The sequence below is a fragment of the Oenanthe melanoleuca genome, chromosome 23 (assembly GCF_029582105.1).
Source record: "Oenanthe melanoleuca isolate GR-GAL-2019-014 chromosome 23, OMel1.0, whole genome shotgun sequence".
NCBI lineage: Eukaryota > Metazoa > Chordata > Aves > Passeriformes > Muscicapidae > Oenanthe > Oenanthe melanoleuca.
Window position 1 is genome coordinate 2,060,679 of NC_079356.1, and position 27,920 is coordinate 2,088,598.

The 27,920-nt window shown below is 48.4% G+C and overlaps 1 protein-coding gene across 1 annotated transcript; it reads left to right on the plus strand.

Moving 5' to 3' along the window:
* Nucleotides 1–480: 480 nt before the first annotated feature.
* Nucleotides 481–27,282, plus strand: LUZP1 (leucine zipper protein 1). The gene is made up of 4 exons (XM_056508885.1): nt 481–610; nt 18,237–21,485; nt 24,671–24,823; nt 25,561–27,282. Exons 2-4 carry the CDS (start codon nt 18,345–18,347, stop codon nt 25,594–25,596), a joined length of 3,330 nt encoding a protein of 1,109 aa, XP_056364860.1. The 5' UTR covers nt 481–610; nt 18,237–18,344; the 3' UTR covers nt 25,597–27,282.
* The last annotated feature ends 638 nt before the right edge of the window (nt 27,283–27,920 follow it).

Below are 27,920 nucleotides of genomic sequence, written 5' to 3' on the forward strand. Positions count from 1 at the left end.
ATCCCCGGGCTGCACAGCCTCAGCTGGATTCACCACCGAGTCCCAAACTCTCCAAGAGATGGCACTAAAGTGGGGAAGGAGGGGGGTGAGACGGCAGAGGAGGGAAAATCCTCGTTGTGCCGCCCGGTGCGGGGCTCTGCCCTGCTTTTAAAGAGCCGGGGCCGGCGCTGCCCGCCCTGACACCAAAGCCCCGAGGCGGTGGTAGGGGGCCAGGGCTGGAGAAGGGGCTGCGCGGCAGGCTCTGGAGCACGAACCCACCGCAAAACCACGGCAGCGCCCCATCCGCGCCTCCAAGGCCGCCCAGCTCCTCCCTGGGCCCTTTCGCAAAGTTTCCCCTCCCTGCCCCAAGCGCCCTCCGACCCCCCCAAAATGGCGGCCGGGCCTGCCCGCCCTCCTCAGGGCCGGGGGCGGACGCGGACGCGGCGGAGCTGCACGGCCGGGCCGGGCGCCTCCGCCCCGCTCCCGCTGACGTCAAGCACCGCCCGGTACCGCGTCCCTCCCCTCATTGTCAGCGCCCGCACCCGCCGCCCGAGCTCCGGAGCCCCTTGCGGGCTGCGGCTGCCCAAGCCCGGGCTGGGAGGGAGGGAAGCCGGGCGCTCCTGCTGCCCAGGTAGGCAGAGGTGGGCGATGAAGGGGCGGAGGGCGGGGGGTGCCGCAGACCGGCGGGGCGGGGAGGAATTTGAGGCATCCGCTTTGTCTTTGACCGCCGCCGCCTTTCCCGTCCCTTGCCGTGCGGGCGAGCGGGTGCCTCAAGGCCGGGTCGCCCGCGGGCGGCGGCGGGACCCCCCTCAGGAGAGCCGGCCCCGGGGCGGCCGCCGGGCCTCGGCTCCCGCTCGGAAATGGAGCCGCCGTCGGGCTCCTTCCGACGGGACCGGAACAGCCGCTTTCCTGAGCGGAGATCGGTGCGTCCCCGCCCGGGAAGGGCTCCGTCCCGCCGCTCCTCGCTGTCGCGGCTGCCCGCAAGGAAGTTGCTGACCCCACTGGCTGGGGCTTGGTTGAGATTTTGGAGGTTTCCAAACGCTTAACGCGTTTTCTGCTGGATAACCAATTTTTTTTTTCCTTGCTGCAGCCACATACTTCCTTTCCTGTTGCTTATTTTTCCTCCATTCCCCCTTCTTTCCCAGGGCGCTCACGTTTATCGTATAATTACTAACGTTCTTTTATAGATGTGTTTTTCTGATGCTCTGACTTTGTTAATCACTTCATCCGTCGTGAGGGAATTAATTGATGGAGCATCGTGAAACTTTTTCTTTGCCTCCTTCGAAAATTTCTGAAACTTCCCCCATTTGGCTTTGTCAGGTGTCCCATGTGCTGGCATGTGAAGCCGGTGGCACAGCGGATCTTTGCTGGTTGTCCTTGGTGATTGCGCTCTCATTGCAAATCTGCATTTTTTTCCCCCCTTCTAATGCTACATCTGAAGCCTTTAAACCAATTAAACACAGGTTAAAGTGACCATCCCGACTAATCAGCACATTTGAGTTAGGTGCAGCGGGATTAGATTTTAACTGGTGCATAAATTCTGTTACAATATTCCACAAAAATCAGGGGAGGGAGTGCTCAGCGCTGCCGCTGTGTTGGGGTTGTTACTTATCGCTGGGGCGGGCGAGCTCCTCTCCGAGCAGCGCTGCAGCGATGACAGCGGGAAGGGGGATTTTTACAACCTGGAATCGTCTGTGGCATTCCATGTTTAGGAGGAAAAAAACGCAGTAACTTACCACATGCCTGCAGCCTCATGGCAGAGGTATGCATGTGCTCCGGCGGGGCTCGGAGGGCACGTCGTTCCGCGGTGTTCCAGCCTGTGCGAGCTCCGTGCCATGCTCGGTGTGTGCAGCCCGCGGCCAGCCGCCTATTCCGGCAGTGCTCTGGGGCTGCTTTGCCTCTGCGCCACTTGCAGAAGTGTAATTCCTCCATTGTAGCTCTGCAGCAGTGAGGGCTGCACAAAGCACACACCCCCACCGATATTTGTGATCCTTGTGCATAGGCATGGGACCCCGAGCCTGGGGCTGCTCAGGGCAGCCTGCCCTCGGTAACGCTGCGAGGAGGAGGAGGAGGACACGGAGAGCTGATTGCTGAGTTTCTTTTGGATATGTGTCTGGAAGTTCCTGGGGGAAGGAATGAGTTGGGGCAAAGGGAGTGTGGGAGAACAGCACGGTTCAAGAGTAATCAGGTCCCCATTAACTAACCCCTGCATCTCCTGGTCTAAGTGGTTCTTCAACCCCAGCTGCCTCACAATGCTATGAAATGCACTCCAGTACAGGCCAGTGTTGACTTCCTAAGAGGTAGAAATAGGTTACAAGAGCACAGACTTTTCACTAGCCTTCTGGCTGTCTCTGTGTTCTAAAAATTGCCCAGTTGAGAGTAAGTTACTGATTTTCTGTATTTAATACGTGGCTACGAATTGTAGGCAAAACCAAGTCTTGTTTAAAAAGAGAACTCTCAATTGTGGCTATTACAAGAAATGATAATATTTAAAAGCCCAGTATGCCTTGCAGTCTAGACCACATTATTTTGTATGTTCAGATGGGTTGGTGATTACATCTATGAGCATGACCTTACCAGAGTGTTGTACCCAGGCACTCTGAGGCTGTGCATGTCCTCCATAAAACCTTTCCTTCCCACCGTGGGCTGCAGCTGTGAGGAACCAGAGGCCTCTTTCCTCGTGAAGTTTTTCAGAAAGTATGGCTGGCATTACTAAGTGAAATGACGAAAAAAAAAAGGACAGTTTTGATACAATTGTTACACTGAAAGGAAGCACAATCTCTTTAGGAGGCCGTTTTGATTGGAAGATTCACGAGGGTGATGATTTGTAGCAGTAATTTGTCTTTTACTAGTGGACTGCAGATCATAGGAACCCTTAAAATGTGTCAGAATGGTGAACCTTTGTTGTGATGGTTACATGGTTACAGACATCTTCCCTCCTCTTTTTGCCTTGGGTAATGGTTGTGTTTGCACATATGAAGTCCAAAGCATGGATGTTTTCAAATGCTTGGTGACAGCTGATCAGCAGGTGTTGCTTGCTAGCATTTCCTGCATTCCCAAAGCTGGTGGTTGGCTTTGTCCTTCCATACTGTTATTCTTTCTGCTTTCAATGAGCTGAATTTTTGGAGGGCTCTAGTCTTTTAACTTGATCTCCTCTTCCCTCTGTAGCCACCAAAGGTGTGATTAATGTCCCTGTCCAAGCTCAGCTGTTTGCCAGGATAACAGGGGCTGGCAGCCTTCTCCTGGTGGCAGCTGCAGCCACTCACTGCACACACTGTGGACACTCACATCTCTCTGGATTTGAGGGTTTAGGGCTGGTGACAGAATCAGTTTGGTGGAAAACCCACAAACCATTTGCCCTCAAGTGTCCAGATTTAGGAGCCTTCATAACCACCCTGACTGAGAAGGCATGCCAGGCATGCCATTCCTGTGAAGTCGGTGGGTTTGGGTTGATTCAGCAGCCTGAAAACCAGTGGTTTTGAAATGATCAAATAAAAAGTGTGGCATTGCATGTCAGCCATCAGAATGTGGCAATTTAGGCCTTAATGCTTTTGTGTCTCTGGTGGTGTCTTGGGTTTTGGCAGTGATGTTCCCCTGCTGAGGCCCTAATGTTGGCAGAGAAGGGGTTGTAAGGATGCCTCAGCCCTGTGTGCTTTAACCCTCACCAAAGTGGAGTAAGTTATGCAGGTGCAGCACACAGCTTTACCTAAGCTTGACAGCAGCATGCATGGAAGCATGAATGCTATGCACAGGCAGTTTCTGTAAAAGAAAGCTGAGAATATTATGGTGCTTTCTTGTGATAATTGTGCAGGAAATGTAACATTTGTATTCCTGAACATTTGAATTTCTCATAGAAACACAGTCCAGAGAGGTGAATGCACCCTGTGAGTGCAGTCTGAGTATTGCTGTCTCTGTCTATTGAACTTGGGCCAGCAAAGTGCACCAGTCTCACGTGTAAGTGCTTTGTGTGAGCTGGAAACTTCCGTGTGGCTGCTCCTTGGCCTGCTGCAGCACAATAGCTGTCATCCTGCCCTGCCCTGCCCTGCCCTGCCCTGCCAGGGAGCAGCTGCCCACAGCCCAGCCACGCTCACTGTCCTCCCTTGTTGCAGGCACATGCACCAGCACCTGGCCTGGTTCCATGGGCACATCCTACTTCTGACAGGTGGGCTCCTGGGTGCTCTAGGATGAAGTAAAAGGAGACATGCACTTCCTCATCATTCCTCCTTGCTGTCTGCCCTGGTTTGTGAGGAATGTGGTGGTTTTGCTGCTTTAAGTCACAAAGGGGAAAGTGTAGGCTTTAACGATTTTTAATCAACACTGGATGGACAAGCCCCTGCATGTAAACATTTATAGTTCTGAATTTACTTAGCTAATTGGTTTTTAAGTCATAGATTAAGTCATAGTTTGGCCTGCTGTACTGCCCAGGCCATAGTATCAAACCTTACTTAGTATTGAATTAACTCATTAACTCGGCCGATTTTGAGGTTTGTGATTTCAACTTGCGAACTTGATGCCTGGAGTGGGGGAAGGGGTGTTGATCTAAATAAGATTTTTTTTGCCACAAAACCCCCATGTTCCTTGCTTGGATTTGTGGTTGTTTGGCTCAGAAGTAGCAGGACTGATTTCATTCAGACCCCTTGCAAGTAGTGTTGTGGCTATCCTTGATTGTGCATGCATGCCTCTGAGAAAGCAGAGCCGCAGGAGATGAGAAGCAAGGCTTTCTTAGCCCTGCTAGGATTCACCTTTGGTGGTTAATATTACAAAACCACTGGAGCTTGGGGCTCATGTGTCAGGCAGCACAGTAGGAGAGGAAAGCATCTGTGGCTGTAGGCAGGTGATGTGAGAGGGCTGCTGACCTGTGCCATGCACAGCAGATGAGGAAGGTGCTTCTGTGACACACATCAACTCTGCTCCAGACAGCAGCCAGTGGGCAACAGGTCCCAGAGTGGGACCTCACTGACTGCTCCTGGCTCCCCTGAGGGTCCTGGAGCAGGTCACAGTAGGTACACTGCACTGGAAGTGCCAGTACCAGGGTAGGTGAAGGTGTGTGGCAGCAAAAGAGGGAGCATGTTGTGTTTTGTTCCCACTTCTTGTGTAAGTGTTGCAGCGTTCTAATTGACCTCTAAAAACAGATGCTTCATCCTAAGCTGAAAATGTCTTTCTACATGACTGATCACGATGAACATAAGTTCAAGCAGCTCTTTAATTAGCTGAAGAATGTTTCTCTTTATGTTGAATGCCTACTTTTCACATTTTCCTGTGTTGCTGCATGCAATGCAGTGCTGGCAGAAAAGTAGCTGTGGGCTGTGCACAAGGGCTCCTGAGTGTGGCTGTGCTGTCAGCCCTGCCAGGCGTGCTGCATGCAGCACAGCTCTCTAGGATGGGAGTGACAGCTTTTGCTGCAGTGCTGCACCCTCCCTATGTGTTGCAGCAAAATCTGTCAGGCTTTCTTTTCACCTTCATTCTCAAAATTGCTGTGATTAAAATTGCTTCTCTATGCATTATCTGGCTCCTGAGGTGCAGCACTGGCTTGTGTCTTGCCCACCGGATTGATTTGAAAATCACAGGATTGTTTCTGAGGCTGCAGAGGCTCCAAGGTTGTGCTGATCATCTGATTCCACTGCAGCACTTTCAGCTTGTGCCTTTGAGGTGCCTGTGCCTCACGTGGGAGTGCAGTGGGTTACCTTAAAGGGAAAATCTGATGAAACTTCTTCAAGAACTTGTTGTTACATGTGATATCTTAGTGGAATTTGCCGGAATAGAATGGAGATTCCTGACCTAGGATCTGGAACAGAGCTGCAAAAACATTAATTTCTCAGGTAGTGTGAATCATTTGGAAATATGTCTGTTTTTACTGGAAAACAATAATTCCTGGATGATAATAAATAACTACTAGTACTGCTTTGTGGTGAGAATTTGAACTTGAAGCAATTGAGAATTCCTAATGAAGTCTCTCACTCTTCTGTCTGCATCCCATTCTGTATAGTTGGTCTTCAGGATTGTTTGTAATGTTGCTGAGTGTGACTAATGTCTTTGCATAAAAGTGTAATGTGGGTGTTGATGTTTCTGTGTGAGTTTTGCCTGTTAGTATATTGTAAACTGTCTGCATATGCTCTGAAATTCTCTGGATGTTACCTTTTTTGCTCTGGGCAGAGTATGGGAACAAGAAGCACAGTTGGAAGCAGGGCTTTTCCTGTTGTCTGTAAGCACTGTCAGAGGTGCTGTGAAGGGGATGCAGAGTGTCAGCAGTGCTTTGGGAAAGCTGTGGCATGGTGTGTTTGAAGGTGACTGCAGGGACAATGCTGCAGTGGAGCATTACCAGCTGTGGAGGTGGGGACTCTTTTCCCACCCATCCATTCCCACTTTTCCAGCAGTGGTGGGAAGATGGGGAGGCTCTCTGGGGTGCAGTCTCTGCAGAGCATAGAGCACAAACAGGCTGCTGCTGTGCAAGAGCTGGGCTGAGAGGCTGCCTGGAGCTGCAGGCAGAGAGAAGCAGCAGCTGAGTGCAGGGAAGCAGCTGTGTCTTGCTGACTGCCCTGATTGCCAGCTGCATTTCTTGGGTCTGGGTCACCTGCCCCTCATTTCTCTCCTCCAGCAGCAGGAGTGGCAAGCCCCATTCTCTGTCTTGCTTTCTGGCAGTCCTACATGCTCCCAAGTCCTTACACACAGATCATCTTCATTCACTTTTCCTCTGCTGCCTACGCTCCGAGCTGATTTGCAGAGAAGGGTGGGTTTTCTCTTTTTTTTTCTTTTTTTAGTAATCTCTGCTCTATGTGCATCTAGTGACTGCTACAACTGCTGGGGCATGTGGCTGGGAGTTCAGCACAGTCCTTGCTTTGGAGCCCAGCTGTGTGTGAGCTGGTGGGGCACACAGAGCATCTCTCTCTGCAAAAGCAAGAATGGCAGCAGCAAGCTGGACAGGCTCAGCAAACATTGGCAGCATGGCAGTGACTGCAGTGAGGCAGGAAAAGAGAAGGCTGTTCTTTTCTGCTCAGTGCTGGTGAGATGGTGGCTGAAGTGTCATGAGATTCAGGTGTATATTTCACTAGACCAGGTTGCTCCAAGCCCCATCCAGCTTGACCCTGGATATTTCCAGGGATGTGGCACCCACAGCTTCTTTAGGCAACTTGTGCCAGTGATCACCACCTTCACAGGGAAGAATTTCTTCCTAAAAACCAATCTTTACCTACTCTCTTAGTTTGAAACCTGTGCCCACATCCCATCACTACAGGGTGTGGTAAAAAGTCTGTCTGTGCCTTTCTTATAAACCCTCTTTATATATTGAAAGCCTGCTATAAAGTCTCCCCAGAGTCTTCTCTTTTTTACAGCCCTTGAATCTTTTTTGTACCCTCTTGTGAACCCACTGTAGTCTTTCTGAGGACTCCAGAACTCCAGATATAGTGCTCCAGGTGGGGTCTCCTGAGAGCAGAGTGGGAGAATCACTTCTGGCCATAATTATTTTTATGCAGCCAAGGACTACTGTTGGCTTTCTAGGCTGCAGGCACACATTGCTGGGTCATGTCCAATTTTATGTCCACCAATACCCTCAAGTCTGTCTCTGCAGGACTGTCCTCAATCCATTCATCCACCAGTCTGGACTGATGCTGGGTATTGCCCCACTCCAGGTGCAGAAAGTTGCAGCATGGTAAATTCTGACTGAACATAAAGGACAATAATTTTCTCCCTGAGATTGTTCTGACAGGAAACAGGGCCCAAGGGATTGGGGTGTTTCTGACCCTGGAGATTTTCAGAATTTAATGTAGTCCTGAGCAACCTGCTGTAGCTTTGGACACTGTGTGAAATTGAGCTGGACTGAGGTTAGCTTCATCCCCTTACTGCCAACTGAGAGAAAATGTGAATTTCCTGCTCTTTCCCTGCTCTGTAGAAAGGAGCAGCATGGTGGGGGAAGCAGTGTGGTCCTGTCTCAGCGCAGCCACGCCAGTGCTTCCTTCCTGAGAAACATCCTTCCTTCAGTCCAGGGAGTCCAAGGGCAAAAAGGACACGTAAATAACAATGCAAGTGAGCATGGTTAGACAGCCATGCCCTGGAAAAGTCCTGGAGGGGATCCTCTGCTGCCATTTTTGCCTTATGCTCTATTTCTCACTCTCCATTTCTTAAACATGCTGCAAGAAAAGCGTATGCCCTCATGGCTCTGATCTTCGTTTAGGATAGGATTCAGATAGATTAATGCTTGGCATTAAGCCTGCAGATTTTGTCATTAGCATCTTGTGTAATACTTGCAGGAATACCTGTGCCCCAAGAGCAGTCTGTCTGTTGTCCATAACCAGTTCACTTAAAAGCAAATGCAGGCTGCCCTTTAGAAGTACTTGTTAATACAAGGTATTTCAAGATTGTTGGTTTTCTAGCAGTGTGAAATGGAGAATTTGGAACAAAGTTTTCCCATGATAGTCATGAATTGGGTGGCATCTTTAACCCTTTCATATCCTATGGATAAGAGGCTGCTGAGAGATGGAAGAATTTTGAAGTTGGTGATGTTATTCAGCCTTGTCTGTGGCAGAAGTAGGGCTCAGGACGTTCCTGATGGAAATCCTGTCCCACACTTCTGACTCCAAACATCTCCTTAGCTGCCTGCTGAAGGAGGCAGCTGGATGCTGAGGATGGTCTCTCTGGGAAGTTACAGCTGTTCTGCTGTTTCAGTGCCCTCCCTAGTCAAAGGAGACACTTTATCCCCAAGCACTGAGGAGGCACTTTTCCCCAGGCAAATGGGGAATTACTCTGGAAAGAAGAAGCAGAGACCAGATACTCCTCTATTATCTCTTTCTGCTACAAGCATGGTCTCACAAAGGCAGCATGTTCCTATTTGTAAATGTTATTTTATTTACTTTTTTGTTACCTGAGGGTATTTTCAGCAATAAATTGAACACAAAGACTATTGTTAGGAACTTCAGCTGTCCTCATTGAGCAAATCATATTTAAGAGTGATTTATAAGTTCCTGAATACCTCCTTTCATTTGACTTCACACTTGCCAGTGAACAAAAAAGCTGCAGGTTGGGAGCTCAGAGGGGGAAAAAAAGCTGGTTGTTATAAGGGAGTCTAAGATCACAATAGTATTTGTGGTACAGCCAGGGGTCAGTTACTGCTGTTTGTGCTGGGAGGCCTTGAAGGATCTAGAGGTACTCATGGTGTCTTGGTCAGCCAGCCAGCCTTCTTTTACCTGCACAGGTGCTTGTGAGACACTGTGCTCATGGTGCACCCAGCTGACATGACTCTGGGGCCATCAGCCAGGCTTTGGCTGCCCTGCCTGTGAGTGCCTGCTCTGCAGGGGTACCTTGCTGCTGAAGCTGCAGCATCGTGCCTTGTCTCTGCCTGCTGTCCTGGACACTTGCTCACTTCAGCTGTTGCTCCCACAGGGCAACCAAGCAGCTCTGGAACACACCCTGAGCTGGTGATGGCACCTTGCTTTGGTAACAGCACCCAGTGTCTTGCTTCAGAGTCTGTGGATTTCATGAATTGCAGCCAAAAGAGTTGCCTCAAGCTGGAGGTGATGCTGCTGGTGTAACCCAAGCTGGCCAGCCTTTATGCCAGAGGCATTTCAAATGGCTGACAGGCTCCTCCTGCACTTTTCATGACAGTGATGTTAACCCTGCTGTTCCCCAGGCAGCTGAGCTGAGGGTGCTGCTGGTCTCTCCCACATCTCTCACAAATGTTTGTCCAAAAGCTGCAGAGTGGCAGAGCTGCAGTGAGCTCCAGCACACTCTTGCCTGCATGCCAGGCACTGCAGCTCCCCTCACACACAGCCCTCTCTAAAGTTCAAGTCTAAACCCTGGTTTGCTCCAAGACCAGCAGCAGTGGCACCTGTAACCTGAATCAGATTCCCTGGTGCCTCGGGTGCCTTTCCAGGAGTCTGAATTGCTGCTAATTGCAGGCTTTGTTAGGCTGCAAGCACAGGGCAGGCCAGGCTGCTGAGCCTGCCTGCAGAAGCACTGCTGTCCATCTGCCCCAGGACAGGGTGTGAAAACGTGCCAGCAATTTCATCTTCTGCATCTGCACTGAGCAGGACGTGCATGGGGGAGGCTGTGCCAGGTGTCAGCTTCTCACAGATGGTCAAGGGGAACAGCAGCATGCCCTGAAGAGGGATCCCCTCAGCAAAAACAAATCTGCAGAGACTTGGAGCAAAACTTCTGCTTTGGGAGATTTCTGATGATCTTTCTAGTGGTAGGGCTGTTCAATGGGTGGATAGCAGTGCTAATGATTTATAAAGTTGACCTACTAGACAGAAGTTAAAACTGGGTTTATGCTTGAGTATTGAATTTTATCAGAGTAATTAGTCCTAGATGTCTGCTTGGAATTTTTGAGTTAAAGGGCCATTAGTAAAGATTAATGGAAAATTAAAATTTAGACACATATTGAAATACGATCATTTTTATTTCAGGCCCCATTTTATTTCCTTGTGCTACTATGGCATCAGCCTGAGGGTCTGTGCAGTGCCTGCTGGACTTGCTCAGGACAGAATCCTGGTGCATAGAGCAGAATGAAGTGCAGGGCAAGGTGTGCAGAGAGGACATTTCCTGAAATGAAGCTAAAGTTGGCTGTCTAAGCTGTTTCCAAAAGACTTTCCCTCTTAGTACTGAGGAGTGGGGACAATCCTGATCCATGGATCTCTGATCACATCAGTGCTGCCTTATGTTTGTACAGTTCTTGGCACGACTTGGCCTGGATCTTCCCAGACATCTGGGGGTGGCTCAGAAGTCAGCAAGGTCTGTCTGTTTGGAGGCAGAGCAGGTTTAAAGTTGGCCTTGGCACAGGGAGCCCTGAGCCAGGCTCAGGTGCTGATACAGGTGTACCCTAGTGCTCTCTTTGGTCACTGGTGACAGTGCAGAGCCATTCATCCACCTGGCCTTAAACTGGGATCAGTGAGTGATTATCTCACAGTGCTGCAGACTTCTTTTATCTCTGGGGAGTGCCTGAGTATTTTTGTGTTGAATGCACAGCCCTAGCAAACTACATTTGGGTACACACAGGCTGGTTGCCTCCCTGTCCTTTCATTTCTGTCCAAGGCAGAAAATGGATGGATTGGGAGCTGAAGCAGTAACTGTGGCAGCTCCTCAAGCTGTGAGGGAGCTGAAAAACTTTCCTTTTAGCACTTACAAACTTCATTGAACGAATTCTTCCAGGGAGAAAGTCACAAGAGTTGCCAGTTGTGCTATAGAGCTCATGAGCTTGTTTTTTTGGGGGGACCTTAGGGGCAATCCCAGTTTTCTGCAGGGTTTTATAGGGACCTGCATGGAAACCTCTGGGTGACTGAGCCAATCTTTTAGCCAGAAAAACACAGCAATCAAAGGAGTGTTCCTGCAGAGCTGACTCAGATGTCCTTCTACTCTGTTAGGAGAGTGGAATGTGCCCTGTATCAGACAGGATGCAGAGAAACACACAATACTCTGTAATTTTCATGCCAACAGGGATGTGCTTGTAGCCATGTGGCTCTTTGGTATAGTGTTGGGAAGAATGTGAAGGTTAGAGCTGCAAAATGATTCAGAGATGGTTGTGAGTACTTGAAGTTAATCTTATTAAGTGTATTGTACCAGGCAGGCCTTTCCCACCTCTGCAGATGCTGCTGGATGAAAAATTGTGTGGGTTTATGCTTTTGGGTGTGTAGCCAGTGTGCAGTGTGGTAATTGTCAGATGTGCAGTGTTAGTCCTGTTTCACCTGGACATGTGTTTGTGACAGGACAGTAAAGGAGCCCAAGAAGATAATAAGAGCTCTACTGGGTGACAGCAATGGCTGGAAATGGACTCCTAGGAAGGAGGGAGTGCAACCATGCAGATCAAAGGATTCTTCCAACCTGCAAGTTTTGTCTGAAGTGGCCTTGCTGAACTAGGAGTGGATCCCAAGAAATGACCTTGAGGGATTTTTCTTCCATGACTGTATCTAATTGCTGCTTTATGAGCCCATGAGGACTTCTAGCTTCCATAACATTGTGCAGCAAGAAGTTCCCTAGTGCACCACTACACACAAGCAGAAGTAGGGCACTGAACAGAGACAATCAGAAGGTAACAGGATGGGACAAGGGACTGAAAACACCAGGAGGAACTGGGATTGATGTTACTGACCCAGCCTTCAGCACAAGTATGGCAGAAGAGAGTGGAGGGAAGAGCATTGTGCTTGAAAGTTAAGATTTACAGTGGCCAGATGAAGAGGGTAGAAGAGCAAGTTCAGGAGTCAAGCTTATTGAAGTGACAGTGTGAAAGATAAGTCTGAGAAGAGCTTTTACTGTACGCTAAATATCTGGGAATAATGAGGTTTGGGAAGCACAAAAGATGCAGTGATGCAGGAGAGAAGAAAAGGAGCAGAGAAGTCCCTGCAGGTGCAGCTGAGGTGCCTGTCTCCTCAGCATCCTGGCTGTTCTAGCAGCCCAAACCAGATGTGAGGAGGAACATGAAAATAAAATGAATATGTGTTTCCCTGTTGTCTGCTTCTATGGATGTCCTGGCTCATAGAACTTTGGGTTCTTTACATTCAATAATCTTTGACAAATTATTTCATTCATTTTTCTAACAATTTTCTGGATCTTGCTTGCCCTGAATCTCCCCTGAATCTTTTCAGTTAGTCTGGGGTGTTCAGCTTGCCCATGGATGGCTCAGCTACCTTCATGCTAGCACTTATTTTAGGGCTGAAGTGATGGTGAGAGCCATGGCCCCTGAAGTCCTTTCAAAGATGAGCTTGATAGAGATTGGAGGGACAGAGGGATGGAGGGTGAAGGAGGTGGGAGACCTCTGTGTCCAGTAATTATTACAAAAGCACCACTGAGCTGGGGCTGCATTTCCCATGCCATCTGCAGGATGCTGCCAAGTTTGTGACTCGCTGAAGAGATGCCTGCATAGTGTTTGTGAAATCAAATGTGACAGTAAAATCTGCTTCTGAGGACAGGACAAGTGGCAGCATGGGAAGAAATAAAACATCTTTCTCAGCTTTGATTGCAGTGCAGGATAGCACATAGGAGTAGCATGCTGAGGGGCTTTGGAAGTATCAATCCATTTCTGATGAAGAGCTGCAGAGTGTGGGTAACATCTTCCTTGCCATGGGGCTCCCAGGACAGGGATGTCCCCAGCAGCCCTCCTGTTGGCAGGTTAACACTGTTCTGTATTGCTGAAAGGAAGGTGCTGCATCTGGCCAGCAAATGCTCAGACCTGCTTTCAGTGGGCCCTTGCAGTGTGAGTCCAACAGTGATTTCATGGGGGAGCCAGAGGAGCTTTGTAGAGGGAAGCAAAATCTCTGCTGTGCACAGTAAAGCACAACTGCTCAAACCCCAGTGCTGCTCAAAGCCGTGGGAGCCTTTATGCTCTGCTGCTTTTGCATTGGCCCTGCCAGCTCCATGTTGGGAAACTTATTTGAAACTCAAGGAGAAGAGCAGTGCTGAGAGTTCACTGGGTGATTGGAGTGTTGAGTAGGGTCAGTGTGACTCAGTGATGTGCCAGATCCTCTCTGGCATCTGCAGAGCCTGCTGCAGTCGCTCACATTGCTGTGGATGCTATTGTGTCATAATTTGAGTTTCCTTGAAGGTTGTGGTTGCTGTGGTTATTTTTGACTGCTGTCTCATTATTTCACATCCCTAGTCTCATACATTGTATTAGTCAATAGTCAATCCACTTCCAGATTGCTGAGCTTTTTTCTGACTTTTAGATTTTCATCTCCTACTAGATGCCGTTTCTGAGACAATTCATTCATCAATATATGTGCATCCCCAAAAGTCACTTGGCATTTTGCCTTTGTGTTCAGTGGGGTCAGGGAGCCCCTGTCCCCTTCCCATGTAAGCAAGCAAATATGTTACCTGCCTCTGAGCTGTCCCAGGAGGTTGTTAGATGCAGGGTTGATGTCACAAAGGGCACTTTGGCTCTTGTTCAGTCTGCCTTATTTTATACCCATTTTCTTTTCTTGAGTGTTTTTCTCCTGTTCTCATGACTGTGTGTCATTGTGACAAGTCAAGAACCAGGTGCTGGAAAGAACTCACAAAAGGCAAAATCATATTAAGAAAACCTTTCCTTCCCTTTTTAACTGATTGAAGGCTCTGGCCACAGCATTGCCATTGGCTGCAATTTGTGACATCTATGTCCTTATTTTATATAGATGATAGAGAAATTTTACTTTACAAATGAAGAATGACATGCTGGGCTCCTCCCAGCCCATTTCACCCTGGGGCAGGGAAGAAAAGTCCCAGTGGTGCTCTCAGCACATTGAGCTGTGATACAAGCATGATTCATCAGCAGCATTACTGAATGTGAGCATGACATGTTCACACTCCCTTGCCTACGTATGCAACAGCAGAAACCTTGTAATTAACACTGCAGGTGTGTGTGCACGTGGGGCAGAATCCAACCAACACATCTAACCTATACTTCAGGTGGAAAAGTGTGCATTAGAACAGGAGGATGGTTTCATCAGCTTCTCCCTGACTGCTTGGCCATTGGGGACTGCTCAGAAACTCCCTGTCTAGCCCAGGTTTTGCTGATGCACATGCACAGAGCTGTCCTCATGCCTGAAGTGACTGGTCAGTGAAATCTGAACACACAGTCTGGAGACCTGCTTTGCCTAAAGCTCCCTTTCCCCAGATGTGCCCAAACACTTCCAGCATTGTGCTCAATGCAAAAATACAGTTCCCAGGGATATTGTGAGTAATAGTTTAGCAGCAAATAGAACAGGGGGGATCTAAGTTCACCCCAGCATTTGGGGAAGTGGAGGGAGTAGTGGCAGATACATGCTGTGCTCCATCCATAAGAGCATGGGCAATAGCCCTGCTCTGCTCCTCACCTGAACTGGGCCACCTGTCAGCTAGGAATGCAAACCTCAGCCTGTGTGGTTTCACAACACAGAGGATCCCAAGGACTCAAACTCCAATGAGGCAAATTGCTTTTCTATTCTCTGATTATAGCTGTGCATGAATCTGTTGATTTTCTATTGCCTTTGATTGCTGCTCTCCAGACTCTATGGGAAACCCTGGCAACTTCAAGAGCAAACAAATAAATTATTAAAAAGAGATTGCAGACTAAGCCATTAACAATTATCATTCCTCTTTAGGACTGAGTAAAGCCAATTGTATCCTACATGCTGTGGTGATTGGTGCTGTGGCAGACCAGCAGTGCCATCACTGGGAGCTCAGGCTCTCCCAACCACACTGAGGGATGTTGCATTATCAGTATAACAGTGCAAGCAAAAAGATTAAAAACCCCAAAGATTAAATGCAAAATGTGCTTGTGAGAGATATCAGTGTCTCCTAGTACTCAACAAATGTGTGTGGCAGCTGGCTGCACTTTTATCTTGGCATAACAGAAAGAACAGTAGGAGTCAGTTCAACAGTTATTGTCCCACATCAGTGTTTTGGGGACATCCTGAAATCAAGAGCAGTGGGTGCTTGTGGGACTCATCCCAAGAACCAAATCAGAGCAAGGAAAATGATCTGTAGGGTAAGAACCAAATCAGGGCAAGGAAAATGATGTGTAGGGTAAGAACCAAATCAGAGCAGGGAAAATGATGTGTAGGGTAAGAACCAGATCAGGGCAAGGAAAATGATGTGTAGGGTAAGAACCAGATCAGAGCAGGGAAAATGATGTGTAGGGTAAGAACCAAATCAGAGCAGGGAAAATGATGTGTAGGGTAAGAACCAGATCAGGGCAAGGAAAATGATGTGTAGGGTAAGAACCAAATCAGGGCAAGGAAAATGATGTGTAGGGTAAGAACCAAATCAGAGCAGGGAAAATGATGTGTAGGGTAAGAACCAAATCAGAGCAGGGAAAATGATGTGTAGGGTAAGAACCAGATCAGAGCAGGGAAAATGATGTGTAGGGTAAGATGCTTCTGTGCATCTGGAGAGGAACAGCATCATGGGCCTAAGGAGCTCTGATGTGAGTAGGTCTCAGGTAGTTATTTCATTGCTTTTCCTGAAATAAATGATTCTTACCTCCCAGTTCATAAAGTGTTTCTAGGAAATGTTTCTAGCTGGAGTTTTTTCCCCTCTGTTCACTGCTCTGAACTGACTGTATGTGTTTTGTACAGGCAAGATAAAGTAGTTCCAGGGGAAGTTAAATCCAGTGATTCTGCTAAAGAAAAGTTTTCATAGAAATGTAGATACTGAGTGAAAGTGAGTGTGTAGAAAAATTTAAATTTAAGAACATGAAGGGTAATTGAGAGTTCTGACTCTAGTAAATGTCTTGAAGACTGAATTCTCACAGCTGTTTAACAGGATGCTGTAGCCAGAACCATGCAGAGTCAGAAGAGCCCTCAAAGGCAGTCTGTCTTAAACAGTGGGAGCAGGCAATTGAAAATGCTAAATATAAATTAATTAGGAGATATGCACACTTGTTGAGGAAGATCAGAAAACCCAGTGATAAATGTGTGGGGAAAAGCAGAATCAGAATGAGTCATTTAAATAGTGAATTCTGGTAAATTCACTGCAGTGTTTATAATATGTTACTACTTTGAATTGGTTAAAATATGTGAAATTGAGGTTTGACTTCATGTGCTCTGATAAATACATTTGCTACTGCCACAGTTTATTTGCTGTTTATGAAAGTTATCATCTTTTCTTCCTGTGGTTTTTTTGTTTCAGTTTGGGTTTTAGTTTTGTTTGTTTGTTTTTGAGTGGGATTTTTGCTCTTGTTTGTGGTTTTTTGTGTGTGGGTTTTCAGTGAGTTGTTTGTTTGTTTGTTTTTGGGGTTTTGTTTTGGTTTTTTTTTTGTTGGTTTGGGTATTTGATGGTTTTTTTTTTTCCAAAAATTGATAGATAGAGGTAGGCTGACAACTGCACAATTTTTCAAAAGAGAGAGAAAGAGAGAAAAATATGAAGTCCATACATGTATATCAGATTGTTCAGTACATTTACAAGGTTTATGAGATTTAACAACTCCTGTTTAAATATCCACCAACAATATTAATTAGCATTAATAACAGTCCCAGTGTTTGAATCCTGTACCATTCTTCCTGATACTCTGATATCATTGACAGACTGGAGAAGAACAGTCACAAACAGCCAGAGCAGTTTGGGTTGGAAATGCCCTTGAGTTCTCTGGTCCAAGCCCTAACTCAAATCATGACTTCAAAGCAGTCACTACCTAAGATAACATTTTAAATTGGCCAATTCCCCTCAATCTTATAAATGTGCACTTTATTTGTAATACTGATTTGGTCTGGTTCTGTCTCCAGGCACTGAGGGCCTTCAGCTGGGAGACTTGTTGTAGATCCTTCTCTCATTGTGGTGCTTTACATCTCCTTCTCCTTATTAAACTAATTAGATGGAGCATGGAGCCTCTTTCCTCTCTGGCAGTAAATCATGTCAGTAAATCATGTGCTGGGAAGTTCCAGAGCCATGTCTGGCACAGCTCTGACCCCCCCATGAGCAGAGGTGCCACAGCCTGTCTGGCAGTGTCAGAGCAATGGCACCTCCATCCCTGCACAGCTCTGGCTCCACCGTGCTCTGGCTGCCTGGGAGGAGGCAGCTCTGCTGCTGGGTTAACCATTAACCATCAACCATCAGCCCCCAGCTCCATGGCCTGCTGGGGACAGGCTTTTGTTTTCAGAGCACTGCTGGCTGTGGCCTCTCCTGTGCTGGCCCAGTGACACTTCTCACGGGGTCCTGCTGGGGCCTGAGCCCTCCCTGCCTGCAGCTGCCCTGGCTCAGAGCTGTGGGGGCAGCATGAGGGGAGGTGGCCCAGCAGCAGGTCATGGCCATGGTGGTAAGGGAGGGGCAGGCACATGGCCAAGGCTGCCAGGACACCAGGGTTCCTCTCCAGGTGCTCCTTTCAGGGGCTGGAAGGGCCTGAGGCCAGCCAGGGAGGATGGTGGTTCCCCCAGGAGATGCCAGTGTGCACCAGCAGGGTCCCCATGCTGTGTGTGGCCCAGGGTCCCTGCCTGCCTGCAAATGGATCATCTCCAGCCCCAGGCTGTGTGCCAGGGTGCTGCTGCCTCCCTCACTGCCACTGTCCTCCCCACATCCTGCCCATCACTTCTTCACACTCTCTAATAGGAAACTCCTGTGTGTTTCCTCTGCAGAGAGGTCCCCAAAAATTCTGGAGGTCAAGTCCTGCTGCAGGCAGAGCAGGGGTGCAGATCAAAGAGCTGCACTTTGTGTAACCAAAGTAAATGGACTGTGGCTCTTCTCTGCAGTTTCATTTCACCTAATTTAGCACTCAGAAATATGTTTAATTAAAATGTTATTTATATAAACATCTATAGTCCAACTTAAACAGTGAATGTATTTATATTCTGAGCTCTTGTATTGATTTTGAGCATTTTTTTTTCTTTTAGGGTGAGATTGCCTCCACTCAAAGGAACAGTAACATACTGGAAATAAGCGAGGTGTATATCATTCACCCAGACTAAGAAAAGCTTTATCCTGAAAGGAATAAAATAATCATGGCAGAATGTACAGGCTACAAGGAAACCTCAACTCGGCACCTGCGTTTCAAATTGCAGAGCCTCAGTCGCCGCCTGGATGAGCTGGAGGAAGCAACTAAAAATCTGCAGAAAGCAGAGGATGAGCTGCTTGACCTCCAGGACAAAGTTATCCAGGCAGAAGGCAGCAACTCCAGCATGCTGGCTGACATTGAAGCCCTGAGGAAGAGAGTGCTGAAGATTGAAGGCAAGGATGAAGAAATCAGGAAGGCTGAAGAGCTTTGCAGATTAATGAAAGAGAAACTTGAAGAGGAGGAGAGCCTCACTCGAGATCTGAAGTCAGAAATTGAGCTCCTTCAGAAGAGAATGGCAGAGCTGGAGAAGCTGGAGGAGGCCTTCAGCAGGAGCAAGAATGACTGTACACAGCTGTGTCTTAGCCTCAATGAAGAAAAGAACTTGACCAAAAAGATATCTACAGAATTAGAAATACTTAGAGTTAAAGTGAAAGAACTGGAATCTTCTGAGGACAGGCTGGATAAAACTGAGCAGACCTTAACAGCTGAGTTAGAAAAGCTGAAATCCTTAGCCCTGAGCTTTATCACAGAAAGAAAACATTTTAATGAAAGAGAAAAGCAAAATGAAAAAATAATCCAGGAGCTAACACAGAAACTAGAACAAAACAATAAACTAAATAGAGCAGATCAAACTAGAAATGCATCCAACTTGCTGGAAAGGTCATCCAACAACCTCCTGGACAGAAATGATATGAAAATTGAAGATGACTTGACTTCTGCACTGCCTTCAAAGGAGACCAGGAGGAAGGGAAGCCTGGATTACCTGAAACACGTAGAAAATGAAACCAGGAATAAATCAGAAAACCAAAAGAATAAAAACCAGGAAGACAACAAAGTGAAAGATCTCACCCAAGAAATTGAGAAACTTAAAACTCAAATCAAACATTTTGAATCTTTAGAAGAAGAACTTAAAAAAGTGAGAGCCAAAAATAATGATCTGCAAGACAGTTACTTAAGTGAGCAGAATAAAAACAAACTCTTAACCGGTCAGCTAGAAGAAATAAAAATGCAAATAAAGAAACAGAAAGATCTGGAGAATGGAGAAGTTGAAACTGAAGATACAAGTTTTTCTAGCAGGGGAAAACATGACAGACCCAAATACCGAGGTGTGGGTGATCTGCCAGCTGCTAAGCACAAGGCAAGGGAGCTGTCACCGCAGCAGCGCCGGGACCGGCCCCGGAGCAGGGACTTCTCCAGCTCTAATGACACCTACAGCCACACTGGGAAACAGGTGCCCAGCCCAAGCTTAGTGAACAGAAGAGCAGGGAAAGCTTCTGCTGCATCTGCCCTTTCAGATACTGGCACAGATACAAGAAAACTGGAAGAGAAATCTTCGGTTTCCACTCTTTCTTCTGGTCAGAAGGATGGCTGCATCATGCAGAATGAGGGGAAGAGATCCAAAGAGCAGCCATCTGTCCTCAGCAGATACCCTCCTGCTGCACAGGAGCAGAAGTCTTGGAAAGCACTTTCCAAACCTGTTGGTGATACAGGCCTGAGATCCAAGGCTGAAAAGCCCTCTCAGGTGCTCCGTGGCAGCTGCCAAAATGGTGCTGACACACGGGATGAAAGGTCAAGCAAAGGAGAATCAGTGGGTTCTTTGGCTGAGAGGCTGAAAACGAGTCAGGATGAAGTCAGTGAGTGCTTGAGGGACATGCAGCTCACAAGGAGCAACCACACCTCTTCCAATGGCACAGTCTCAGCATACAGGTACCACGTGTCCTCCAGTGTGTCAGACTCTGCTGGCTCTAAAGTGGAAGCAGCGAGCACGTTTGCTGCATCACACAGACAGCCCTCAGAGGGGAGGGCTAAAAGGGCAGCAATCTCCCAGGAGAAAGAAGCTGCAGATGCATCCCTTGACAGTGTGAAGCTGTCGACAGTAACGAAGCGTTCCCACCGCTCCAGGAGCCAGGAGGACATTCTGCAGATTCTCACTGGTCTGGATAAAGAAGGCACCGAGCACTCTTCAACAGATCATGTAAATGTGGGTTTAAAAACTGACTCCAAAACCATCCAGAGTAACCAGGAAAAACTTAATTCAGATGAAGAATCAGGGAGAGGCAAAAATCCAACCACTCAGTCAGATTTTGAGACAAGAAAGAAAATCAGTTCCAAGCAGTTCTCCAATTCTAGGGGAGTTTTTAGAGCATCACTTTTTGAAGATGACAAAAGAACTGTGAATGATGAAGACTCTGCTAAGTGCATAAAACCATCAGATGCCAGCCCTGGAGGACTGAAATCCAGAAGAACCTTCAGCCCTAGAGAAGCTCTGAGATCAAAAGCCATCATTAAGCCTGCAATTGTTGAGAAGGATATGAAGGCAATCATGGGAGGGACTGTTTCAGAGGCAGAGTCAGAGAAACAGAAGTCTGCTTTTAAAACAGTAACAAATAAAATGTCAAGCAGCATCACAATCTTCCCTTCTGAGCCAACAGCTCCAAGGACCACTTCAGATACAGCAGCAAAGGAAAGGCATGTTACCACCAGCAACATCAGAGTTGCTTCAAATGAGCCTTCACCATCAATAACAAACAATGCCCCTTCACCCTTTGAGATTTCAGTTAACAGAAGTGCTCTGAAGTCATCTGAGACAGACAGAAGTGGAGAGGCAGCGAGAAGTAAAGCTGAAACAGTGGTCTCAAGAAGCAGCATCATGCTGAAGACTTCTGAGCTGATGGAGAGGAGCAGTGAGGCAGCTCTGGAGACAACCAGCTGGAAGAGCCACGGCTCGGCAGAGGCGGCTCCGCCCGAAACAAAGCACGTCACTGTCAGAAGCTCCTGGAGAACAAGGCAAGGCCTGCACTCCCTGGAGGACTCTCAAACCAAAGTGGAGAAAAGTTCAACTTTCAGTGTCACAAACTTGTGTAGGTCCTCACTGGACCTTTCAGAAGGGGAAGGGAGTAGCTCAAAAACAGACTTCCTGGAGCAGACTTCATCAAGGACGAGTGCCACTGCTAATTCCTGGAGTGCCCCTGACCCTGTACTTGGGTCCCAAAGGACCAAAAGTAACTTAAGTGCATCTGAGCTGCTGGCATGCAGGAGCTATGGCAGTGATCCTACAGCACCTGCTCGCCAGAGGAGCACACTGCCTGTGAGTATCACCTGTACTCCACACTCTTTCAGCTGATGAGGTTTTCCAAGCTGCCTGTTGTAGGATGCACGATTTGAAATTCTTACAGCTCATTTCCTAAGTCCTGCCTCTCCCAGCTCCTGCTGTCTTCCTGCAGTGAATTCCCAATTCACAGCACCCACGGCTTTCTCATGTGTGAATTACCAGATTTAGCCTTGTTGAAATGAGATCCATCTGCTTGGGTCTTGTAATGCCATTTGAATAACTGCATAGTAGCATCAGAGAAGACATAGTCACAGCCTAAGTAGGATGTGGTATGCTTTTCAGAGTGACTTGGGGTAGCATTTTAAATTTGGAGTAGCAATGAAAAAATGATGGAAATGAGCAGATTTGAGTGGGTTTGAGCATGAGGTAGGGTTGTAGCTCTAATGGCAGCTGTAGAGATAGATTTAGAGCTCTTTTTGGTAAGAGCTTCACTGTGTCCTCATGTGAAACCAGATAGGTCTGGAAATGTTTCCTGGCCATCCCCTGAACAGATGGATGGTGGCTGGTCACACCCTCCTTGCTCTGTGCCCATCTTCCCCCTGAAAAGGAGCAAGAGCCACAAGGACTGCTGTGCTCTTTGCCTGGTACCAGTGAGGGGAGTCCCTTGAGGCAGTGACACGTGCACCACTGCTCTGGTGAGATGTGCTTGCCACTGGAGCTGCAGGCTTGGGCAGATTTCAGGTGAACTCAGTGGCAGCAATGACCTTCTGGCCATTACACCCCACATTGGTTTGTGCTGCAGCTCCTGCCTCTGCTGTTCATTTAGCAGGAGGAACCAAGCTGGATAATCTGACAGAGGGGATAGGTTCATGACTGAATGACTTTGGAGATGGTGGAGATGGGCAAGGAGTTTTACATTTTCAAATCTTCTCTTCCACTTCTCTGGCTAGGAGAAACACAGAAGAATTTGCACTTAGTTTTGCAGAGTGTTGCCTGGTTTTAGAAAGTACAGTGTGGCCTTCCAGCTACATTTGGAAACTGAGAATACATTGTCTCCCTGGCCAGACAATCTCTACTGCTCATTCAAGAATCCAAGCAGAGCTGATATGATTGAAGTTGTCCTTCTGCATAACAGCAGTTTGTGTGCTTGGGAAATGAGAGATCCATTCCTAGGGTGTCCTTTATCCCAGGATTTTCAATCTGCACCTGCAGCCTTGACTCTCACAGCTGAAGCAGTCTCTGCTCACAGCTGAGTTCATGTGTGGTTGGCTGCAGAGCCCTGAACAGCAGGCACTCAGGCATTTCTTTTCAGTTTTGCTTCTGGCAGCCCCCAGTGCATTCTGCAGGTGCTCTCCAGGTTGTTGTCAGATCACATTTGGCAGCTGTGCAGTGCACCTTCACAGCAGCTGAGGTGTCCCTGACAGAGCAACCTGGTCTCTGCCTGGTCAATCCAAGTGTGAGGATGAGCTGGCTTCAGCCTTGCCTGTGGGAGCAACTTTAGTTCACAAAGAACTGAGCTCAGGATCTCTCTCTGTGCCATTCTTTGCAATAAAATCATCCTTGGCACCATACAGTCACAAACATGAGTTTGTGGTCATAGATTGTGTACTTTCATTTTGTAAATGAGGAGTATGGAATTAATCTGCAAGACTGCAGATACTCAATTGTACTACATATAGCAAATTGTATGCAACTTAAATTGTTGTATATGCCCTTGGGAAAAAACCCCTTTGAGGGGTATCTTCAGGCTTATAAAATGCCTCATATCACAGCAGCTTGTTTCTGTTGGGATTTGTGTTTCACTGAAAGCAGCTATTTGCTCTGGCAGAAGGCTGGGCACTGAGCTGTCCTATGAAGGTGTCACTGTCACCTCTTTCCAGCTCCACTGTCCACAGTCTGACATTGCCTTGAGAATCTTACATGGGAAATGTGGGATCTGTGTTTCTGCCAAAACCTCTCTTCCACTGCAGCCTTCCCTTTGTGTATTGCTGATGCAGGCAGATACCTGTAATGAAGCTGCAGGAGGTATTGACTCTGTAGTGCAGCTCTGGTGGGAATCTGCTTTGGGAGCCCCAGGGAGCAGGAGCTGCTGAGGGATGAGTGGGTGTTGCAGTGGGGAGCAGCTCCCTCTGCTGCTGGCAGCCAGCCTTCTCCAGCTCCTGAGGCCAAGCAAGACCTCGAGCAGTGATTCTGTTACAGCTGCTGTTTCACAAGTCTGTATTCCTTTGCTGTGGTGTTTGCTGAAAATTAGTGCAAATGTGCTGGCAGCAGGGGCAGGTGAGCAGCAGCAATGTCAGGTGGGTGCATGGTTTTCTTGTGCCTCTGACATTAGTGACTGGAGCTGGGCTGTCTGCTGCAGGAATTTGGCAAAATTCTAAAGGTAGGCTTGTCTTCAAGGGAAGCCATCACCACTTCTGATGGTAGAAGTGCATCTGCTGGAAGAGTTTCCCAGGCAGTGTCCAGGGCTGTGCTGCCTCTTGCCCTGTCTCTCCCCTGCTTTGGGATTAATGTCTCAGCCCTCCTGTGCACCCCCCAGGCTGCAGGTGGGTCTCAGCCCCCCTGTGGATCCCCACAGGCTGCAGGGCACAGCTGCTTCACCAGATCTACCACAGGCTGCAGGGGAATCTCAGCTCTGGCTCCTGGAACTCTTGCCTCACCTTGGCATCTGCAGATTTCACTTCCCTTTTGTCCCTGGCCACAATTACTTCTGGGCAATAACTGTTTTTTTCCTTCTTAGCATGTTATCACAGAGATGCTGTTACCTTTGATGGTCTCAGCCTTGGCCAGTGGCAGGTCCATCTCAGAGCCAGCTGGCATTGCCTCTGAGTGACATGGAAGAAGTTTCTAGCAGCTCCTCCCATCCCCTACCAAAGCCTTGCCATGCAAACCCAATTACAGTATTTATTACCATTTCACTCCCACTGACTCCACAGAAGCTTTTACTTAAGCAGCCAGCCACACCATATCAGTGGTTTCATCTTTCCTTGGACCTCAGTCATTTTGTTCTGTTTTGTGACAGTGCACCCAAAACTTGGGTTAAAATTACTGGGTAGTTCTTGAGACAAAATCTTTATGAAATGAGGCTGTGCCAAAGCTGGCCTGGTGGTTTAAGTCCCTCCTTGCTAAAGGGATTCAAGCCCACACCTTACACTGCAAACCTGGACTAGGACTCCAGTGCTGTTCCAGACCTTTCACAACCCTTTTTATTTTCCTTCACACAGGATGAAAGCAAGGATTTTGTGTCCAGTTCCAGAAGGAAGCAGTATGGCTCTTCTGAGTACCTGCTTCAGGCTGACACTGTGGGGAAAAGGACAGCCACCAAGGAGCCTGAACCCAACTGCCCTGCAGCAGCAGGGCTGCAAGGAGAGGAGCAGGTATGTGAGGGGAGGGAGGTACAGGCAAGAAGGCAAAACCTGAACTGACCTGCACTGCAGTGTGGTCTGCAGAGCAGAGCTGCTCCAGGGCCAGCTGTGGGCAGTGGGCAGTGTGATCTGTGGGCAGTGTGATCAGTGCTCTCTGGGCAGGGTGTGATCTGTGATCTGTGGGCAAGTATGATCTGAGGGCAGGTGTGATCTCTGGGCAGGGTGTGATCTGTGCTCTGTGGGCAGGTGTGCTCTCTGGGCAGGTGTGATCTGTGGGCAGTGTTCTCTCTGGGCAGGTGTGATCTCTGGGCAGGGTGTGATCAGTGCTCTCTGGGCAGGGTGTGATCTGTGGGCAGGTGTGATCTAAGGGCAGGTGTGCTCTCTGGGCAGGTGTGATCTGTGCTCTGTGCTCTGTTCTCTCTGAGCAGGATGTGCTCTGTGCTCTGTTCTCTCTGAGCAGGATGTGATCTGTGCTCTGTTCTCTCTGGGCAGGATGTGATCTGTGCTCTCTGGGCAGGATGTGATCTGTGCTGTGTGCTCTGTTCTTTCTGAGCAGGATGTGATCTGTGCTCTGTGCTCTGTTCTCTCTGAGCAGGATGTGATCTGTGATCTGTTCTCTCTGAGCAGGATGTGATCTGTTCTCTCTGGGCAGGTGTGATCTGTGCTCTGTGCTCTGTTCTCTCTGAGCAGGATGTGATCTGTGCTCTCTGAGCAGGATGTGATCTGTGCTCTCTGCTTCTCTCCCGCAGGGCTCTGCCCGCCCCGGCCGCACATCCCGGAGATGAGCTGATCCCCTCTGTGACTGTGGTGAAGCAAGAGCAGGGCAGCACCAACCTCACAGGCCTCACACCTGTTTGTAACCTCTCCAGAGGCTTCAGCTAGCCTGAAACCAGTTTTGTAATGGGATTTGAAAGGTACAGGAGCTTTACCAGTGAATTCTTTTTCTTCACTGCTGAAGAAGCAGCTGCAGAGACTTTGCTCAGGGCACTCCCACTTCTCATCTCTGTACCTGCAATCTTAATCTCCCCTGTAGGATGACAGGTCTGTCTCCATATGGAAACTCTGACTACCTAGCCTCTCTGAACAATGGTACTCCTTGCACAAGAGAGAACTTCTTTTTATTCACTTGTGTTCACCCAGGATCCCAGCAGTGTCCCTGTGATTACACCCACCAGCCCATGACAGCTGTCCCCCACAAGTGAGAGCTGTCAGTTCACATGGAGAGTTTGCATTCTGCTCATACACCCTTGCTGCCTGGGGTAGTGGTCACCTCAGGACCTGTTTCCAGCACCCTTTGCCTCCAGGCAAGAGGAGACTGTTCCCCACTGGTTACTTTACAAATTGAGAGAGGAGAGCAGAAAATGTTGTTTAGAAAGGAGCTGGTTCCCTGTCACAGTCAGTCTCTGCAATAAGCTTTGCATAATCTACTCATCACCAGTTGAGATCCTGCACCAAGAAGTCGTCCACCAACACAGCAGCAGCTCCTCCTGCCTGGGCCCATTTATCTGAAGCTTTATGTGTTACACTCTGCAGGCAACAACTCTGTGGCTTGTGCAAGGCACTTGAGCCCTGAGAGAAAAAGAAACAAATGCTTTTCTTTGTAAACAAGCAGGATGCCCTTGTTCCTTCCCAAACAGGGTGGAGACAGCTGGATTGGCCCTCAGCTGATCTGCAGCTGATCTCAGCTTCAGTCTGTGCCTCAACCCCCCCTGCCTGCCTGGGACCCAGGTGTGGGCAGAGTGCTCCAGGCACAGAGCTGTGTCCCCATCAGTGCCACTGAGAGCAGCTGCTGTCACTGCTGGGCAGACACATCCCCCAGCTCCAGGAGCAGGATCTGTCCTGAGCCAGGCTGGGACAGTCCTTCCTTTCCAGCCCATCCCCAGCTGTGAGCTGGCCCTGCACAAACACCAGTGCCACCCCCAGTGCTGCCTGTGCCTCTGCAGCAGGACCAGGACAATGCTCCAGACAGAAAAGGTCCTTGAGCTGTTTCAGAGGTGCTGTTGGAAGGGCTGCACCCCAATAGCTGCCATGGGTGAGCTGCACCCCACACTTTAACCATATCCCAGCCCAGAGTGCCTGTACTGCACCTCCCTGTGCTGCAGCTCCTCCCTGGCCTGGGAAATACACACCTCAATTCTGAGAAGAAAATGAATCAAAAACAAAAAATAGAGCTGGTTGCAAAATATCTATGAAAATATTTGTATAAAAGGGATGTGTTTTATTGACATGATTTTTTTTTTTATAAAGATTGTTTGGAGGAAGGGAAAAATTATTTTTGAAAAAAAAAAGTTTCTTTTTGGAATTTCAAAGATGTTTTCCCAAGTGCATATTTTTAACCCTTCATTTTATTCTTTTACATGTCATGACATATGTGTCAATTTGCATAACAAGACAAAAAAATAATGCTTTTAAATTAGTACTGAGTGGCAGCTCTAATAATCTTTAAATTATATTAAAATAAGTTGTATCAACTGCTCTCTCTTACCATTGACATGGTAGCCAATGCTAGTAGAATGAGATAATGGGAAAAGATTTTAAACTCCAAACTAAAAATGAAAGAAAGTGAAATTCTGAAGCTCAATTCAGACTTCTGAACTGCCTCCCCCTGCCCCATGTTTATCAGGAAGGATTGGAAATCCTTATGGATTGTGCAGTCTGAAACCACAGGAGATGTCACAGTCCTGAGCAGTGGCTGTGTCCTCCTTGAGCACCCTGCTCTGCTCAGCACCCAGTGCCACCTTCACCACCCAGGACAGCTGGATTGCCTGAGCAGCAGCAGCTCCCTCACCTCCCTGTGCCCTGCTCCCACAGAGCTGCCCAGCAGTGCCCAGCTCAGCCCAGCAGTGCCCAGCTCAGCCCAGCAGTGCCCAGCCCAGCTCAGCAGTGCCCAGCCCAGCTCAGCTCTGCCCAGCAGTGCCCAGCCCAGCTCAGCTCTGCCCAGCAGTGCCCAGCTCAGCCCAGCAGTGCCCAGCCCAGCTCAGCTCTGCCCAGCTCAGCCCAGCAGTGCCCAGCCCAGCTCAGCAGTGCCCAGCCCAGCTCAGCTCTGCCCAGCTCAGCCCAGCAGTGCCCAGCTCAGCCCAGCAGTGCCCAGCCCAGCCCAGCCCAGCAG

Coding starts and splice junctions, on each gene's coding strand:
- LUZP1 (XM_056508885.1), top strand. CDS start 18,345: ATGGCAGAATGTACAGGCTACAAGGAAACCTCAACTCGGCACCTGCGT. Junction 21,486..24,670: donor GCCAGAGGAGCACACTGCCT/GTGAGTATCACC, acceptor TCCTTCACACAG/GATGAAAGCAAGGATTTTGT. Junction 24,824..25,560: donor GGCTGCAAGGAGAGGAGCAG/GTATGTGAGGGG, acceptor TCTCTCCCGCAG/GGCTCTGCCCGCCCCGGCCG.